Genomic DNA, 19,975 nt, shown 5'->3' with positions numbered 1-19,975 from the left:
AAAACAAGCCCGGTTCCTTTAGCAAAGTCTGCAGACAACACAAAGAATGAAAGGCACTGATCACTGAATAAGATTTGCACTTCTTACTTAGAACTTATAATTGACACTTATGTACACGTGGAAGAATGTTTACATAAAGAGAAGACATGGATTGGAAGCTGATAATTCAGTGCATTTTGTCTATTTTTTGTCTACAGAGACTTATCACTGCACTTGGTTTATGACAATGGCTCAATAAGTCACTGAATACATTTTAAACAAGATAAAATTACTGAGGGATAAAAAAGAAAAGACTCAAAATTTGGTAAGCCAGAAGAAAGTCTGAAAATCCAAGGTAATGTTCTCTGCCTTCACATGAAGACAAAAACTCAACAAGGATGGAACATGAAGAAAACAGGAGAAAAAAATGTAATTTTCCTTTTGAGGGGGTAATTTTATTTGGTTTATTTTAAATGGTCATTGCCAATGAAGGGTGTATGACATCAGAGACAGCCAAGTAGGGGAGATGTTCCAAGAGGGGCCCAGTATTTGTGTGCATGTGCATACATTAAAACTGTATAGTAGAAAATGTTAAAAGTGCAAAAATTCAGGCTAAGAAATAGCAGAAGAAATAATCAGGTGATTTTCTAAAATTTTCTAAAGAAACTTGTTTTAGCCAAGTTAAATCAGTCTGCTTTCAGTCAGACCAGCTAAAGGTTCATTATGGTGAACCTTCATTTTCATTCTTTAATGGAAGCTAACTTTGTCAGGGAATGGTGGCACGCACATCTAATCCCAGGTTTTGTAGGGAGAAGCAGCGAGGTCAGGAGTTGAAGGTCATTCCTCAACTACGAAGCAAGTTCCTGGGGAATTCTGAAGGCACTCCACACACACACAGACACACACATACACACAGACACACAGACATGCACACACACAAATCTAAAAATAATTAGATAAAATTAACCCAGGAACAGTACAGAAAAAGAAAGCCATATCATTCAGTATGACTGATGACCATTCAAAAACGATAGCTTCAAACTCAGAAAGAACAAAAAGCAGAAAAGAAATCATAGTGAATTAGAGTCTGGCTCAAATCTGTAAGTTTCATGTTCAGCTAGAGAGGGTATCTCTCATGAATCTTTTAAAAGTCACCCAATATGCAAATCAGGAAAATTATTTAAAGAGAGGCCTCTGCTGGCACTGAAGCCTTCACCAGTAGGTAAACAGGTTACTTAAAAGATTATGCAGCAGCCAGAAGTTCTTAGCTTATCACTAGGATTTATTCTGAAATCTACATTCTCTCCATCACTTTGCAGAATTTTTAGGAACAGAAGATAAAAAGTACATTTTATTTTTACTTCTTTTTATGAAACATTCAACACACACATAAAAGTGGAGAGAAAAATATGTGAAAAACAGCTTTAGGAAATACTATCTTTTTGCCTCAATTTTAAAAATAAAATATCACATATAAGTGAAGCCTGCCAGGCCCCATTTCCTTCTCTCCCACCCCAGAGGCAACATTGTTATGAATTTGGTAATTATCCTTACGTACATTATTATTCATCAGTCTAGAATAGCCATATAGAACACTGAATCATTCTGTTTTATAAGTTTGCGTGAATGTTATTAAACTATCTCATACTATAATTTCATTTTGCTCAATTTATCCTTCTCAAATTGAAGAAAGTCACACAAATATAGTTTAGACTTCTATATAGCGTTCTACCCTAAAATATGTTTTTATTTGCCTGATTTAAGCTGATGTGTGTGTGTGTGTGTGTGTGTGTGTGTGTGTGTTGTAACAGGGAGAGAACACAGGGTATCCCATTTGTTTAGCAAGCACTCTACCACTGAGTTGTGTTTACAGCCCGTTATTTAAATTATTACCTAGGGTCTCATTTGGTTGTTCAGCATGTATTGAGCTGGTGGTTCCCCTGCCTCAGTCACTAGACTAGTTGAAATTACAGGCAGCCCTGGGTATATAAACCAGCTAAAGGTTCTGTATTCATCTCTTTCATAGTGTCTCTATGTCTCTGTCTCTGTCTCTCTGTCTCTCTCTGTCTCTCTCTGTGTCTCTCTCTCTCTCTCTCTCTCTCTCTCTCTCTCTCTCTCTCTCTCTCTCTCTCTCTCTCTCTTTGGAGGGAACACAAAAAAATTTCCATAGGAAATTTTGAGCCAGGACAGAAAACCAAGGCAGATTCCTGAAGTCAGACACTGAGGCAGGGGCTATGAAGGAGCACTGCCTCCTGGCCTGCGCAGCCTGCTTCCTCATATACCCCAGGTCCATATTACCCACAATAGCTGGACCCTCCCATATCAGTCACTGACTAAGAAGATGCCCTACAGACTTGCTTGCAGGTTAATCTATGGAAGCTTTTTCTCAGATAAGATTCTTCTAAGATATGTCTAAGTTTACTTCAAACTGACCAAAACCAGACACAGGCTTAGGGAGAAACATGTCTCTTTCTCATATTAGCTATTGGCAATAATACTGAGGTGCATGATAAGATACCTTGAGCATGATGAAAAACATCTACTTGTTTAAACATTTAATTCATCAACTATACATTTAAAAATATCATATTTGCTTTCATATATAGTATGTTTAATATATGTTGAATTCTATCACTATTTCTCCTGTGCTTCCTTATTGCTAAACTTGAAAGAGCAACAGATACTTGCTACTCATTCTTTCTTACTACTGAAAATGATGCTATTATACACACTGTGTGTGGTTCCATACACAAATGGACTGGTTTCCTGTGTATAAAGGACTCACTTAAAGGACTAACTCTTAGTTATTGCCATGTTGTTCTGTATCACAGTCTATTAACTTCTACAAGAAGAAGCAAATGAGAGTTCCCTATTGCTCCACATATCAAATCAAATACAGCATCTAAAAACGTGAGCCTCGGACCAGCAACACAGCTCAGTGGGTAAAGGTGCTTTCCAACAAGCCTGATGACCCAAGTTTCATCCTCTGAAGCCACTTGGTGAAAGGAAGACCTGACCCCCACAAGTTTTCCTCTGAACTCCATAGTCATACTGTGGCACATACACACAAGCCTGCACACACACACACATACACACACACACACAAGCCTGCACACACACACACACACAGAGGCACATACACACACAGAGGCGTGAGCACACACACATACACACAAGCTCGTGTGTGTACACACACACATACACACAGGCACGCGTACACACACACATAGGCAGACAGACACACACAGGCACATACACATACACACAAGCCCGCACGTGCATACACACATACAGGCACACGCACGTGCGTGTGCACACACACACATACACACACACACACACACATACACAGGCACGAGTGCACATATACACAGGCATGAATGCACAGACAGGCACACACACAGGCACACATACACACATACACACAGGCATGTGCACATACACACACACAGGCACAAATAGGTGCACACACATACACAAAGGCGCAAGCACACACACAGGCGCACACAGGCACACACACATATACACACCATACATAAAAAACAAAAGTAAAAAAATATCTCTTGAAAGAAACAGTAGCATTGGTTTTAATTGCTTAAACATTTAAGCAATTAAATGTTAACATTTGTTAACACTTTCTAGTTCTGACATTTGTACATAGATGAATTATGAATGCTAATAGCATTAAAACACTTAGGAAGATAAACATGTCACTGGGAAACATGGACATTCTTGCATACATACTTCTTCGTTGGGGTAAGCTATAACCTTACATGTTTGTATTAAGAGAGTCTTCTAATCTAAAAAACTGCTTTTGAAAGTAGTCATATCATATATCCCTAATTTTGAAAGCAGTGGTACCCTAATTTTTCATTTTTTTAAATCTCCATATACTACAGACAATTCTTTTAGATAGCAAAAATATCTATGAACAGTAGATTAAGATTTTAAAAAGAAATAATTATATGCAATAAATATATCATAATAATTTAGACTATTTACAATGAGAGAAATGAACAAAATGCCCTTAACTATTAAAATTCAACTGTTGATATTAGCATAATTATCCTGACAAGGCGTGTATGAGGTAGAATATAAAAGGTAAGAAATTATGTGATCTAACTCTTTTCCTGTATTCCTGGAAACTGTGAGTTTTGGTACAAAAAAAATAAGAAATATAGAAGTAATGTAGGACCATCTTCACTCCTGCAACTGAGAGGGCTATTATAGCCAGAAATGCAGGGAACACCCGAGTGTAAGATCACTTTGGATTCCATACACCAGGGCACTACCTGCACCCAGGAGCTGGGCAGTGAAACAGCACTCTGTGCCAGCGGAGACCCAGTCACCTAGGGGTGCTAAGACAGGCTTGTAGGCATACAGGAGGGACAAGCACCAGCCAGAAACAGCAGGACCAACTAACACCAGAGATAACCAAATCTGTGTCACAAAATGCAAACACAGGAACATTACTAACATAAATCAAGGCAACATGGCACCATCTGAACCCAATTCACCCACAACAGCAAGTCCTGGATACCACAACACAACAAAAAGCAAGATTTGGATTCAAAATCACAGTTCATGATGCTGATAGAGGGCTTCAAGAAGGACATAAATAACTCCCTTAAAGACATACAGGAGAACACAGGTAAACAGGGAGAAGCCCTTAAAGAATTACAGGAAAACACAACAAAATGGGTAAAGGAATTGAACAAAACCATCCAGGATCTAAAAATGGAGGTAGAAACAATAAAGAAATCACAAAGGAAAACAACTCTAGACATAGAAAACTTAGGAAAGAAGTCAGGAGTCATGGATCCAAGCATCAACAACAGGATACAAGAGACAGAGAATCTCAGATGCAGAAGATACCATAGAAAGCAATGGCTCAACAGTCAAATAAAATGCAAAATGCAAAAAGCTCCTGACCCAAAACATCCAGGAAATTTAGGACAAAATGAGAAGACCAAACCTAAGGATTATAGATATAGAAGAGAGTGAAGATTTCCAACTTAAAGGGCCAGTAAATGTCTTCAACAAAATTATAAAAAACAAAACAAAACAAAACTTCCCTAACCTAAAGAAAGAGATGTCCATGAACATACAAGAAGCATACAGAACTCCAAATAGATTTAACCAGAAAAGAAATTCCTCCCATCACATAATAATTGAAATGCCAAATGCACTAAACAAAGAAAGAATATTAAAAGCAGTAAGGGAAAACGGTCAAGTACCATATAAAGGTAGACATATCAGAATTACACTGGACTTCTCACCTGAGACTATAAAAGCCAGAAAAGCCTTGGCTGATGTCATGCAGACCCTAAGGAAACACATATGCCAACCCAGACTACTATATTCAGCAAATCTCCCAGTTACTATAGATGGAGAAACCAAGGTATTTCATGACAAACAAATTTAGACAATATCTTTCCACAACTCCAGCCCTTCAAAGGATGATGAATGGAAAACACCAACAAAAAGAAGGAAACTACATACTAGAAAATGCAAGAAATTAATCTTCTTTCAGCAAACCCAAAAGATAACCAAGCAGACATAAAAATTACATCAAAAATAACAGAAAGCAACAATCACTATTCCTTAGTATCTCTTAACATCAATGGACTCAATTCCCCAATAAAAAGACATAGACTAACAGACTGGATATGTAAACAGGACCCAACATTTCGCTGCATTCAGGAAATGTATCTCAGTGTCAAAGACAAACAGTACCTCAGAGAAAAAGGTTGGAAAACAATTTTCCAAGCAAATGGTCCCAGGAAACAAGCTGGAGGATCCATTCTAATATCCAATAAAATAGACTTTCAACCAAAGTCACTTTATACTCATCAAAGGAAAAATCTACCAAGAAGAACTCTCAATTCTGAAATCTATGGTCCAAATACAAGGTAACCCTCATTCGTAAAAGAAACTTTACTAAAGCTTAAAGCACACATCACACCCACACAATAACTGTGGATGGCTTCAACACCCCACTCTCATCAATGGACAAATCAGGGAAACACAAGCTAAACAGAGACACAGTGAAACAAACAGAAGTTTTGGACCAAATGGATTTAATAGATATCTAAAGAATATTTCATCATAAATCAAAAAGATATGCTTTCTGCTCAGCACCTGTACTGGCTAGTTTTGTGCATCAACTTGACACAGGTTGGAGTTATCACTGAGAAAGGAGCTCCAGTTGGGGAAGTGCATCCATGAGATCCAGCTGTGGGGCATTTTCCCACTTAGTGATCAAATGGGAAGGGCCCCTTGTGGGTGGTGCCATCTCTGGTCTGGTATTCTTGGGTTCTATAAGAGAGCAGGCTCAGCAAGCCAGGGGAAGCAGTCCAGTAAGAAACATCCCTCCATGTCCTCTGCATCAGCTCCTGCTTCCTGACCTGCTTGAGTTCTGGTCCTGACTTCCTTTGGTGATGAACAGCTATGAGGAAGGTATAAGATGAATAAACCTTTTCCTCCACAACTTGATTCTTGGTCATTATGATTGTGCAGGAATAGAAATCCTGAATAAGACAGCACCTCATGGTACCTTTTCTAAAACTGACTATATAATTGGTCACAAAACAGAACTCAACAGACATAAGAAGATCGAATTAATCCCATACCTCTTATCAGATCACTATGGAGTAAGGTTGGTCTTAAATAGTGACAAAAACAACAAAAAAAACCCCACATACACATGGAAGCTGAACAATGTTCTACTCAATGATACCTTGTAAGGAAAGAAATCAAAGACTTTTTAGAATTTAATGACAATGAAGGTTCAACATACCCAAATTTAAGGGACACAATGTAAGCAGTGCTAAGAGTAAAACTCATAGCTCTGGGTGCCTCCAAAAAGAAAATGGAGAGAGCATACACTAGCAGCTTGACAGCACACCTGAAATAGAACAGAAAGAAGATAATATGCCCAAGAGGAGTAGAAGACAGGAAATCATCAAACTCAGGGCTGAAATCAACCAAGTAGAAAGAGAAAGAACTATAAAAGGAATCAACAAAAGCAGGAGCTGGTTCTTTGAGAAAATCAACAAGATAGATAAACTCTTAGCCAGACTAACCTGAGGGCACAGAGACAGTATCCAAATTAACAAAATCAGAAATGAAAAGGGAGCTATAACAACAGAAACTGAGGAAATTCAAAAAATCATCAGATCCTACTACAAAAGCCTATACTCAACACAACTGGAAAATCTGGATGAAATGGACAATTTCCTAGACAGACACCAATACCAAAATTAAATCAGTATCAGATAGACCAACTAAACAGTCCCATTACCCCTAAAGAAATAGAGTCATTGAAAGTCTCCCAACCAAAAAAAGCACAGGACCAGATGGTTTTGCTGCAGAATTCTATCAGACCTTTAATGAAAACCTAACACCAAAACTCTTCAAACTATTCTGCAAAATAGAAATGGAAGGAACACTACCCAACTTGTTCTATGAAGCCTTTGCTGATACCAAAACAACACCAAGAACCAACAAAGAAAGAGAACTTCAGAAAAATTTCCCTTATGAATATCAATGCAAAAATACTCAATAAAATTCTTGCCAACCGATTCCAAGAACACATAAAAATGACTATTCACCACAATCAAGTAGGCTTCATCCCAGGGATGCAGAGATGATTCAATATATGGAAATCCATCAATGTAATCCAATACATAAACAAACTCAAAGAAAAAAACACATGGTCATTTCATTAGATGCTGAAAAAACATTTGACAAAATTCAGCATCCTTTTATGTTAAAAGTCTGGGAAAGAACAGGAATTGAAGGCCCATACCTAAACATAGTAAAATCTTAATATTTAGCAAACCAGTAGCCAACATCAAACTAAATGGAGAGAAACTTGAAACAATCCCAATCAAATCAGGGACTACACAAGGCTGCCCTCTCTTTCCATATTTATTCAATACAGTACTTGAAGTTCTAGCTAGAGCAATTAGACAACAAAAGGACATCAAAGGGATACAAATTGGAAAGGAAGAAGTCAAATTATCACTATTTGCAGATGATATGATAGTATACTTAAGCGAACCTAAGAACTCCACCAGAGAACTCTACAGCTGATTAACAATTTCAGCAAAGTGACTGGTTATAAAATCAACTCAAGAAAATCAGTAGCCTTCCTATACTCAAAGGATAAGCAGGCTAAGAAAGAAATTAGAGAAATAACACCTTTCACAATAGCCATAAACAATATGATGTATTTTGGTGTGACTCTAACCAAACAAGTGAAAGATCTGTATGACAAGAACTTCGGGTCTCTGAAAGAGGAAATTGAAGAGGAACTCAGAAAATGAAAAAAATCTTCCATGCTCATGGATTGGCAGGATTAATATAGTGAAAATGGCCATCTTGCCAAAAGCAATATACAGATTCAGTGCAATCCCCATCAAAATACCAACTCAGTTCTTTATACAGTTAGAAAGAGCAATTCTCAAATTCATGTGGAATAACAAAAAACCCAGGATAGAGAAAACTATTCTCAACAGTAAAAGAACTTCTGGGGGAGTCAGTATCCCGGACCTCAAACAGTACTACAGAGCAATAGTGTTAAAAACTGCATGGTATTGGTACAGTGACAGGCAGGTGGATCAATGGAATAGGACTGAAGACCCAGAAATGAACCACATACCTATGGTCACTTCATCTTTGACAAAGGAGCTAAAACCATCCAGTGGAAAAAAGATAATCTTTTCAACAAATGGTGCTGGTTCAACAGGCGGCTAGCATGCAGAAGAATGCAAATCAATACATTCTTATCTCTTTGTACTAAGCTCAAGTCCAAGTGGATCAAGAACCTCCACATAAAACCAGACACACTGAAACTTATAGAAAAGAAACTGAGGAAGAGCCTTGAGCATTTGGGCACAGGTGAAGATTTCCTGAACAGAACACCAATAGCTTATGCTCTAAGATCAAGAATTGACAAATGGGACCTCATAAAATTACAAAGTTTCTGTAAGGCAAAGGACACTGTCAATAGGACAAACAGCAACCAACAAATGGGGAAAAGATCTTTACCAACCCTACATCCAACAGAGGGCTAATATCTAATATATATATGTATATATATTATATGTATGTATGTGTATATATATATATTATATGTATGTATGTATGTGTATATATATATATTATATGTATGTATGTATGTACATACATATGTGTGTGTGTGTGTATACACACAAAGAACTCAGAAAGAAGTTAGACTCCAGAGAGCCAAATAACCCTTTTAAAAATGGGGTATAGAGCCAAGCAAAGAATTTTCACCTGAGGAATATCGAATGGCTGAGAAGCATCTAAAGAAATGTTCAACATCCTTAGTCATCAGGGAAATGCAAATCAAAACCCTGAGATTTCACCTCACACCAGTCAGAATGGCTAAGATCAAAAAACTTAGGAGACAGCAGGTGCTGATGAAGATGTGGAGAAAGAGGAATACTCCTCTACTGCTTGTGGGATTGCAAGCTGTACAACCACTCTGGAAATTAGTTTGGCGGTTCCTCAGAAAACTGGGCATAATACTACCAGAGAACCCTGTTATACCACTCCTGGGAGTATACCGGGAGGATTCTCCAGCATGTAATAAGGACACATACTCTACTATGTTCATTGCAGCCCTATTTATAATAGCCAGAAGCTGGAGAGAACCCAGATGTCTGTCCTCAGTGGAGGAATGGATACAGAAAATGTGGTACATTTACACAATGGAATGCTATTCAGCTATTAAAACCAATGAATTCATGAAATTCTTCAACAAATGGATGGAACTGGAGAATATCATCCTGAGTGAGGAAACTCAATGAACACACATGGTATGCACTCACTGATAAGTGGATATTAGCCCAGAAGCTTGGAATATCCAAGACACAATTCACATATCAAGTGATGACCAAGAAGAAGGATGAACAAAGTATGGATACTCTGGTCCTTCTTAGAAGGGGGAACAAAATACCCATAGGAGGAGATACAGAGACAAAGTGTGGAGCAGAGATGGAGGGAAAGACCATCCAGAGACTACCCCACCTACTGATCCATCCCATATACAGTTACAAAACCCAGACACTATTATCGATGCCCACAAGTGCTTGCTGACTGGAGCTGGATATAGCTGTCACCTGGGAGGCTCTGCTAGCGCATGACAAATACAGAGGGGGACACTCTCAGCCAGCCATTGAACTGAACACAGGGTCCCCAATGGGGGAGCTAGAGAAAGGACCCAAGGAGCTGAAGGGGTTTGCAGCACCATAGGAGGAATAATGATATGAGCCACCCAGTAAACCCAGATCTCCCAGGGACAAAAACATCAACCAGATAATACACATGGTGTTACTGATGGCTCCAGATGCATAGGCAGCAGAGGATGACCTTTGTTGGACATCAAAGGGAGGAGAGGTCCCTGGTCCTAGAAAGGCTTGATGCAGCAGTGTATGGGAATACCAGGACAGGGAAGCTGGAGGCGTTGATTGGGGAACAGGGGAGTGGAGGTGGTTTATGGGGCTTTCGGGGTAGGGTGGGGGACCAGGAAAGAGGAAATCATTTGAAATGTAAATAAAGAATATATCTAATATAAAAAAGATAAAAAGGTAAAAAAAAAACGTTAAAAAGAATTAAAAAGGGGATCAATATAATATCCCCTGACACCTATCGATGCCCTAAAACCTATGTGACTCACGAGACAAAATGGAATAAAATATAAATAACACATGGTAGAGACTTATCAAAATTGACTGCTGTATCTCTAATTCACAAAGCAACGTTGTTACTGACATCTGCCGCATATGCTAAATGCTGAACAGACACTTCCACCATATCTCAGTTGATGTGTTACATAATTCACTCCCATGGGCATTTAAATCTCAGTGGGTGCATGTCATGAGCCGCAGAGTAAGTCACTGAGATCCAGTTACTCAATTGAATGATATCTGTAACTTCTTGTTTCTCAGATTTTCTTAAGAATTTGGTTATAAATCATGTACTTGCCATTTTCTTGCTCATTTTACAGAAAAGAAAATTTTCAATAAAAAATTTTTACTTCAAAAAAAAAGAAGTAATCTAGAAGAATTACTCTTAAGAACTCTGTAGTATTGAGCAAGTACTATCAATATGGACATATTGTGACTATGTATACAAATACAAATACTGCTACTAAAGAAATTTAGACAATGACCAATTCAGAAACAACAAGCTAATGTCCCTCATATCATGAATTAGACTCAAAAATATCATTCTACTTAAAAAAAAAAAAGTAGTGTCTTGGAAAAATGGCTGCTTCCAGCCTAGGACAGGAAATCTATGTGATGGGTGTGACCCACCCATACAGCAAACAGCAGGGAAGCTACCAAGATTGTTGAGATCATAACAAGAGAAAGAAATTTGAAGATGCTTTTGCTAGGAAAAAATGGGGTAACCTAATCTTCTAAATGATACAGTTATAATTTATGAACATAAAATAGAATATTAGAATCTATGAATAATGCTATTCTAAAAATTAAAAACCAAACACCTTCATTATAGATCATTTATTATCTCAACAAATTGTAAGAAAATAGACATTTATTCAGCTTATTATATATGACTGAAAGAGTCGTTATTTCAAAAGAGTCCAAATAATAAATAAAAATGAAATTATCTAATTTTAAAATTATCATTTATAAATGATTTCATGAACCTTGGAACTGAACATCAATAGCTAATATCAAAAAAACAGAAACAGCTAAGAAAGCAAATGAACCTGAAATGACATGCCTGATGCTAAAAGAACAACTACTCCAGAGATTTCCACCAGAGCTATAAACTTGAAGAACTGTGTGAAGACAGAGAAACCTGCTAAAGGGTGCCATGCATACAAACAAGACCTAGTTCCCGGACACCAGCGTTGCAGCAGGAACCTTGTAAGGAAAGAAACAGACCAGTGGGAACTTGTAGATTAAGATAAACCCCGGAGTGCTCTAAATGGATATAAGGCTTCTGGGAATGTACACACAGGCGGTACAGGCTTTGTAAGTAAATAAGAAAGTGACTGAAGCCGATGGCAACCACTACCTTGGGGAAGAGAGTTGCAGTTAAGATTGATGCAGGACAGGGAGGTGCTTCACAGGCTGCCGATTCCAAGGGTGTTTTGCTTGTAATAGCCCACTAAGCTATGCATTAGTTTTGTGGTTTGCTTTATATGCATTATATTTTGTAATAAATATATATTAAGCCAGTATTAAAAAAACATATAAAGCTCACATTCCATAAAACAGAATATACCTAGCTAAAAGCTAACACAGGTGCACCCTGTTGTCCCTTTCCACTGAAAGCATCTGTCATAGTTTCTGGATGCCTTGCCAAACTGTACTATACTAACAGTTGGACACATAAAACCTTTCCCATCAGTTACTGCTCTTTAAGAGAGGAGCCTAAATCAATGCTTCATTTACAGGAGACAGTGGATACAGCAGAGCTGCCTGAATCCTAGCACGGTGAAGGAAGGCAGAGGCGAGACAACTGGGAGCTTGGGACTAACCTGGACTACAGAAGTAGTTTTAACCCAACAAATAACAAACACAAACCACAAAACATCGTATAAGAAGAAAAATATGGTTGTGAGGTTTTATTTATCTAGATCTAAGAAGTCCTAGATTGCATAGTTCTGTGTGTGTATCTGTGGTTACCTTGGTGAGCAAGTACCACACGTAAAGGAAGTGCCAATTTGCACATTACAAAAGCTACAACAGCTGCATAAACACAAGGGGGAAGAATGAGCTGTCAAAGTGAACAGTAAGAAAACAGTAAGAACTTCTCACAACAAAGTAAATGAAGTAAAAGTAAATGTGAGTGAAGATGTCTCCATATACCACATGCTAAAGCATACATAAACTGCTAAACCATGTTTGTCCATGTATGTGCAGGCTCATGGATGTGTGCAGGTGTGCACGTGTGGGTGTGGCCGGGGAGGTGTTAGATGTGCTGGGTGTTTCTCCTGGGGACGTCCACTTCGCCTTTTTGAGACAAGGTCTCTAATGAAGGCCTGGAGTCTGACAGTTTGGGTTAGGCTGGCTGCTCAGAGAGCCTTGGGGATGCTGTGCCCCCAGTGTGAGGATTACACCTGGCGTTTTACTTGGCCTTGTAAGTCAAACTGAGGACCTTGGGCTGGACTGTAATTGAACCATCTCCAAGGCGGGAAAACGAGCTCTTAATGAAATTGCTGATATAAATTCCCTTATCTACATTACTTATCATATATTTTTTCAAAAGAATCATTTTCTTAGATGACATAATTCCCTTTGCTCTGTGCTTCTAATTAAGATAAATAATATTTGTTTAGAACTCTGTGGTGTGAAATTGGACCAGGCATTTCCTAATATCCATAAAATACATTTTAAAATGTTTTCCCTCAGAAGACAGATAATTTGGTCACAGAGAGTTGATTTCTGCTTCCTTTGTTTTCTTATTTTTCAACAGCTTGGTAAGCCAATTTTCTACTTAGACTCTCTATTACAACTCTCATTGGCTGCAGTATGTGGGCTTTATCCTTTCCATGGTCTGTTATGCAAAAAGATGGCTTCCACTTTCATTTTTTTTAAGTTTGCTGTAAAGCAGTGGGTCTCAACTTGGATGTACACGAGATCACCTAGGGAACCCGAAACAGATTACTGATGCCCCCTCCCGACCAGAGCCTGATGGAAGTCTTCTGGTGGCCCAGTCTCAAAAGCTCTGCGGGCGACAGTAATGTATTACCAGGATATGACTACTGTTCTAAGATTCTGTCACTGTCAAAATAAAAGCTTATTATCTGTTTTGATGAAGTCTATGGGAATAATACATTTTAAAGAATCTATAGTTTAACAGAGTCAAAAGTTATTTAATTTATTCTCTATGAAGATTCATTTCTCTTTTTGGGTTATAACTTTAGGGCCTAAAAGCATACCGTCTTATTATTCTGGTTATAGTTACAGTTAAAGTCTGTTGCTGCCAGTGGAAGGACCCTGAAGGAACAATCCTGACTACTACGACTTTAGCCACTGGTGGCTTTAGTTCATGACATGCTAAAAATGTTCCAGTTAAGGATTATGTCTTCATATGAAGGAAAACAATTATTTTCCCCTTTAAAACACTTAGCTTTTGCATAGTGAAATTCACAAGAGTTTCTGGAAAAAATTAAAAAAATTTTTTTGGAACAGATGAATTTTGATAGACAAATTTAAAGGATCAAATCCTAAAACAAAAGCCCTTGCCAGGAAAATAAATTGCATATAATGAAATACTGGAAGTGAAAGAGAGTATATTAAGCAGTAAGTGGCTTAAAATCGTGTGTGGGGGTAGGGCATGGCTCCCTGGTAGGATGTTTTCACCCCACATGAAGGAGGCTCTGGACTAGATGATTCCCAGTAGCACCAAAAGTGATATTCACAAATAATATGCAAATTTCTAAAAGCCAATATAGCAGGTGCTTTTATAAAGTGGATACTTTAATCTTACTATCTGTAAGTAGAATCAGTGACTCCCTATGGCTCCTACTATAGCTTACACACATTCTACCTATAGGAAACTGACACTCTCCTTACTTATTTTCACATTTGTCTCTTCTTAGGAAAAGCCTAAGATCCTTGCAGGCCAGACAGTTTCTTATTCCTACCATCTGGGATGAAACACTGTGCTTAAGCAAGATCTTGCCTAAAGCTGCTGGCTACTTCAGGCAGAAACACCACAGTAATCAGAAATGGGAAAACTAAGTCAGTGAGTAAAATAATTCGACCAGAGCATTGGTTTATATAAGAAAGCAGTACAGGAAAGGCTCGTCAAGACCAGTTTGGATCAAGCTGAGTTTGAGTTCAACATATACTAAAGAACTGAATAAACTGGCCAGAACAGATCTGTGTTTTAGTACCCTTACCCGTGCACATTAGGGTCATCAGCAACTGGGGTGAACTTACCTGGTTCAAATTTACTATCTTGAAAATAAGAAAACTAAAGCCAGTTAAACTAAGTTACCTACCCAAAGCCAGAACACAGAAACACAGAACACAGAACTGGGAAAGCTAACTGCAGAAGAACTGGGAAAGGCCCAGTTCTCAAAGAAGACATGTATCATATCAGAGACGTACCAGGGCCCTCCAATATTAAAAGGCAGCCTAAAGCTGGACATGGTAACACATGCCTTCAAACTCAACACTCAAGAAGCCAAGGTAGGAGGATCAGGAGCTTGTTGCTATCTTCTTACTATCAGTAGGCTACATTTAAAAAACAAACAAACAAACAAACAAACAAAACAACCTATCTCCAAAATAAATGAAACTCAAAGACTGAAAGTTTATGTAAGTGTGAAAAAGAGAAAGCACAGACCTACTCATTTTATCCTAGAACACTTATTTTGAGAAATACTTCTTAAAGTCCGAAAGGTTTAAGGAAAATATTGGAATAGAGTTGCTTCACCCAACTAAAACTAAATTTTTAAAGGGAGAGAACTCTTTTTAATTATTAAAAAAACTCCAGGAGTTTGTGTCTACATGGGTACAAAATGAACACACACACACACACACACAGAGAGAGAGAGAGGGAAGGAGGGAGAGAGAGAGAGAGAGAGAGAGAGAGAGAGAGAGAGAGAGAGAGAGAGAGAGAGGTTCATCTATGTGATATTCAAAAGACCACAGCACTGTGAGGGACAGACAGTGCGAGAACACTGACATGGCCTTGGACAAGGTCCTTCCAGGGCTCCCATGGGAGGTAAGACCCTGGATAAGAGGCAAGGCTGCAGCCACCCTGCCCTGCCCTGCAGCTTCTTGCCTCCTGGTAGTATGGCTTCACACAATAGGCATCTGACTCATGGTTGTTGTGGGTTTTTCCAGGCATGAAATCTCTGACCAAGAGTGTCAGTCGAAGTTTGTGGTCTGTAAGTGTTGCTATAATGCATAGACTTTTCCCATCAATTTAACTCTACAAATGAACTATAATTTGAGTAAGTTAGAAACTCTCTCAAGTGGAGAGCGAGGCAGCGCCAGGGCCAGCACTTGAACCTACAAGCCTATGTTCTCAATCACTGCATTATTCCAGCCATAGAACTGTCTGCTTATGCTTGAGCTAGAATACATTTAAGACCTCATTTTATATTCAATTTCCTTTCTGAATGTTTGAAAATATAAAATATAGGTTTAAAATGAATTCACATATATTTCAGAATAGAAAAACCAGTAATTCTTTTTTATTTTCCCTTCATTAAAATATATACATTTGTTTTAGATTTACCTCGAGTCCTCCTTGAGCAAAACCCAGCAGCAGCATATTGGCTCTGTCCTTCTCAGAAGAAACTGGAGTCCAAGGCCAAACATCATCAACGACCAGTGGCCACCAGCAAACAACCAGATCCTGAGTGGAGTTGACAGCTAAGTGACGATCTACTGTCCTGTTAGCTGGGCCAGGTATGTCATAATAGGAAATCTAATGGTTAAAGACAAACAAATCATATGGAAATGTTTCTTTTAAAGGATGCAAAATCATTTATTTCAAAAGAAAAAGCATCTGTAAATGTAATACACTCAAGTAAATATGCATCTTCAACATGTGCTTACGAGGGTGTCAGGTTTTACCAAATTCTTTTGACACATATATAAAAAAGACATATGTTCAAATTCTCCCAATTTTTAGCAGAGGAAAGGAAAAAGAGAAATGTGAGGTAGGGTGGAACTAGATGTAGCAATTCCAGTCAATACTGAAATGTACAGTCATGGTTACTTGATAGCATCGACCTACACACAGGGTTTAGGACCAGCTGTATTAAATGACATGTTCAGTACTGCTGACCAAGACTGTCGGACTACTATTTAAGACATAAGATGTTAACAATGACTGACAACAACAACAGGAAAAGCAACTCAAGACAAATATCTCTTAAGAGAATATGAGACATATACACACATATTCTGCATAAAGGGATAAGCTATGGCGCCATGCATGAAAGTTTATGCAGCTTCTGAGAATTACACTTCTCTTTCTTAGGAAGGATTTGTCGAATTTATTATTCAAACTATGTTATTTTGGAACATGGTTATTTGAAAACATAAGCACGGCACCATCTGGGTGACACATGCCAAGGAAATATAGATTGCACCGTATTTCTGCTTAAGGAATTAATGGAAGGTTGATAGCTTGGAAGGAAAAAAAAAACTATCTTGCCATTGCTGGTCAGCAATAATCGAACCACTTTCTGGGGATTAAGCGCATGGCTAAGCCTACTGGACCAGACACTAGCAAAGGGCAGGGGGTCTTCTTATCAGGGAAATGCTTCTGGAGCCGGTCTCACTACATGACAGATTGCTTTCATATTCCTGTCTGCAAGGCAACAAAGGATGGCAGTAATGCGATAATGCCAGAGTGCAATGGGTGTTAAGAACCCGTTGCATTTATGTATTGTATTTAGTAAATAATCAGGCTCATCCAAATTGTGATCTCACCACTCAACCAAGGCCATTAAAATCAAGGTTAATGCTTTAATAATCCTCTGCTATTTTTTTTCCAACATGGTCAAAAGAAACTCTTTTCTATTTGCATGGCCATAATATTATTGACCTCTTCATCCTCTGAATACACATCAAAAAGAACTAAAATCAAAGTAATTACCAGTGTTGTTCTCTCATAGTAAACATTTAACTCCTTGCACTGTTCCTCATCTGTTAAGCTGAATTAGATTTTTAAAATGTGGACAGAAAAGCTTGCTTGTTAAAGGTCAACACTTTCAGGATATTTACCCTAAAATTCTTCTTGTCAAAATTATTTCAATGTAAAATAATTAAATTATGGTATATATGGAAAGAAAAATCAGAGTTATAAATACTCGATAGATATCCTTGCTTTAAAATACAAATGGGCAATGATAAAACATAGATACACTGTATGTTTTTAAGTTTAAATACTTATAGTTAGGCTTTCAGTGTGATTATTTTAATTTTCTTCTTTTTTTGAGGAAAAAAGCTATAATTGTTAATTAAATACTTAAAGATAAGAGCACATTATATTTGGTGTCCATCTTGCCATTAAGGCATGTCACAATTTTCTAGATGATAAAGTCAAGTTAAAAATGGATGATTGGCATATTTAGTATTTGTATAATGCAGATCAGTTGTTATTTGGTGTTCATTAATTATCATAAGTTTCATACACTGAAGCAAGAAATAAAATTCATGGTGATTCCTCAAGGAAATGGCCATACTCTGCTGTGTAATAATGATGCACAGTGTCAATAATTTCTCAAGCCCAAAGGCAGAAATCATGTATTAATTCCCGTTTTAAGCAATATAGGCCCAAAGACTAGCCCGTTCTTTATATTTTTTATACAAGCTGATGCCCACGCAGTTTTCCTGGGCTCATATCACCACCACCCTTCAGTCAAGAAGACACCACCAGCTCGCTACTCATCACAACCTCTGAAAAAGGAACTATCCTATGGAATTTTAAATAAAAAGATAAATAATACCTTAAATGGCTTCAGCTAATGAATATTGCTACATTTTAAAGATCAATATTAAGAAAAAAATTTTCAATCAACCTAAGCTACCTATTTGGGGAAAACAGTCCTATAAGAATGTTAAAAGGAATCGTAAATTTTTTTGACTAAATATACGCATGAGTATCATAAATTGCCAGCTAGAGAAAATTATTATCATGTAAATTTTATAGAAGCTCCACAAATCTGGCATATAAACCAGATTGTATTTTATTGATACAATGAAAAAGGTATTTCAGGTAACTTTTTCCCTGTTAAAACTATTTCTTATAGGAACTGACACTTTTATTAAACAAATTAAACCTATCAGCCTATGCCTCTATCAGCCCAATCACAATGAATAACAGTTCCAAAGAACAGAAAGCTAGGTAACAAAGTCAGCATCCAAGCACACAGACCAATTACAGGGCTCCCTTTGCCTTCGCGTGGACACCTGCGGATGGCATCCACGTGCTGGTTTTTAAGAAAGCTGTATATCAGCTCTATTCCCACTGAAGAGTGAACTGTCTCAAATCCACGTCACAGAGGCTGATCAGTCCTGCAAACACAGGTCAGTGCTGAAAAGATGCCTTGAACTGAAACAGCCTGGAAAAATGCATTAGATGCTCACCCTTGCAGAGCGGGTGCCTTACTAGCAGTCAAAATATTATGTGGAAAAAGCACATCACTTAAAATAAAAATCCTGCCCTAGCAGATGTGAAGTCCATGATACAGGGAACAAATTACCTGGAGTTAGCAGAGGAGAAAGACTGACACACCTCACAGAAATGTCTTTTTGCATTTCCTCCAGTCATAGTTGGGAGTGGGATGCGAGGGTCTTAACATTACTTATCATATTCTCTATTAGTCTTTGAAAGACCCTTCTTTCCTTCTCATCATGAAATCCAGAGCAGCTATCTGGATACTTAGGGGAATGAGAAGTGCAGTATATTGGAACATTGGCAAACAAGCCAACTTTGACCTCCGTGAGCTTAAATATGCCATTTGTTAGGCCTTCACCACAGGCATGGTATAAAGGCATGCTCGGGCTTCCCCAAACCCACAAATGCTCAAGAATAAAAACAGTGACATGAACGTATGCAGTCCTCTAGAGCACCTCAATGGGAAGTAATGTGACTGTACACATTGAAATCTCTACCTTATAATCCAAGGCTGAAAGCTTTTCCAGCCTCTTGTTTCCATCAAGAGAATCCATCTTCTTTGTAAACTGAATAAAACATAGTTTGTTTTGTGCCAGAAATGATAAGATGATGAAACTGTCTGTAAGGAGAGCTAAAACAAAGATTTAATGATTCCAAGTTAGAACAAAGTTATAACAAGTTAATACACTTTCACTGAATTATTAAAAGATGCTGTCAGAAAATAGGTATTAGTAGAAGTTACTAACATTCCCCAAGTGTATTTGAATGATAATAAAGATATTAGAAATAAACAATAGCCATCAACATGGCAATGAAGATTAGGTACCCCCCTCTTTTT

General features: G+C 37.9%; 1 protein-coding gene across 7 annotated transcripts in view; it reads right to left on the bottom strand.

Moving 5' to 3' along the window:
• The window catches only part of Wdpcp (WD repeat containing planar cell polarity effector), a 293,085-nt gene that overhangs the window by 146,007 nt on the left and 127,103 nt on the right, over positions 1–19,975 (bottom strand). For 6 of the 7 annotated variants that reach the window (XM_052198565.1, XM_052198564.1, XM_052198562.1 and 3 more), the window contains 2 exons: positions 19,635–19,768; positions 16,243–16,434 (listed from right to left, as the gene is read on the bottom strand). The exons of the other annotated variant lie outside the window; for it this stretch is intronic. In XM_052198565.1, the coding sequence (XP_052054525.1) occupies positions 16,243–16,434; positions 19,635–19,768 (326 nt within the window). The remainder of the gene's footprint in view (positions 1–16,242; positions 16,435–19,634; positions 19,769–19,975) is intronic. 7 annotated transcript variants of the gene reach the window in all.

This window comes from Apodemus sylvaticus, chromosome 11 (assembly GCF_947179515.1).
Source record: "Apodemus sylvaticus chromosome 11, mApoSyl1.1, whole genome shotgun sequence".
In the NCBI taxonomy this organism is placed as follows: domain Eukaryota; kingdom Metazoa; phylum Chordata; class Mammalia; order Rodentia; family Muridae; genus Apodemus; species Apodemus sylvaticus.
The sequence above is the reverse complement of the archived record's forward strand: the minus strand, read 5'-3'. Positions and strand labels throughout refer to the sequence as shown.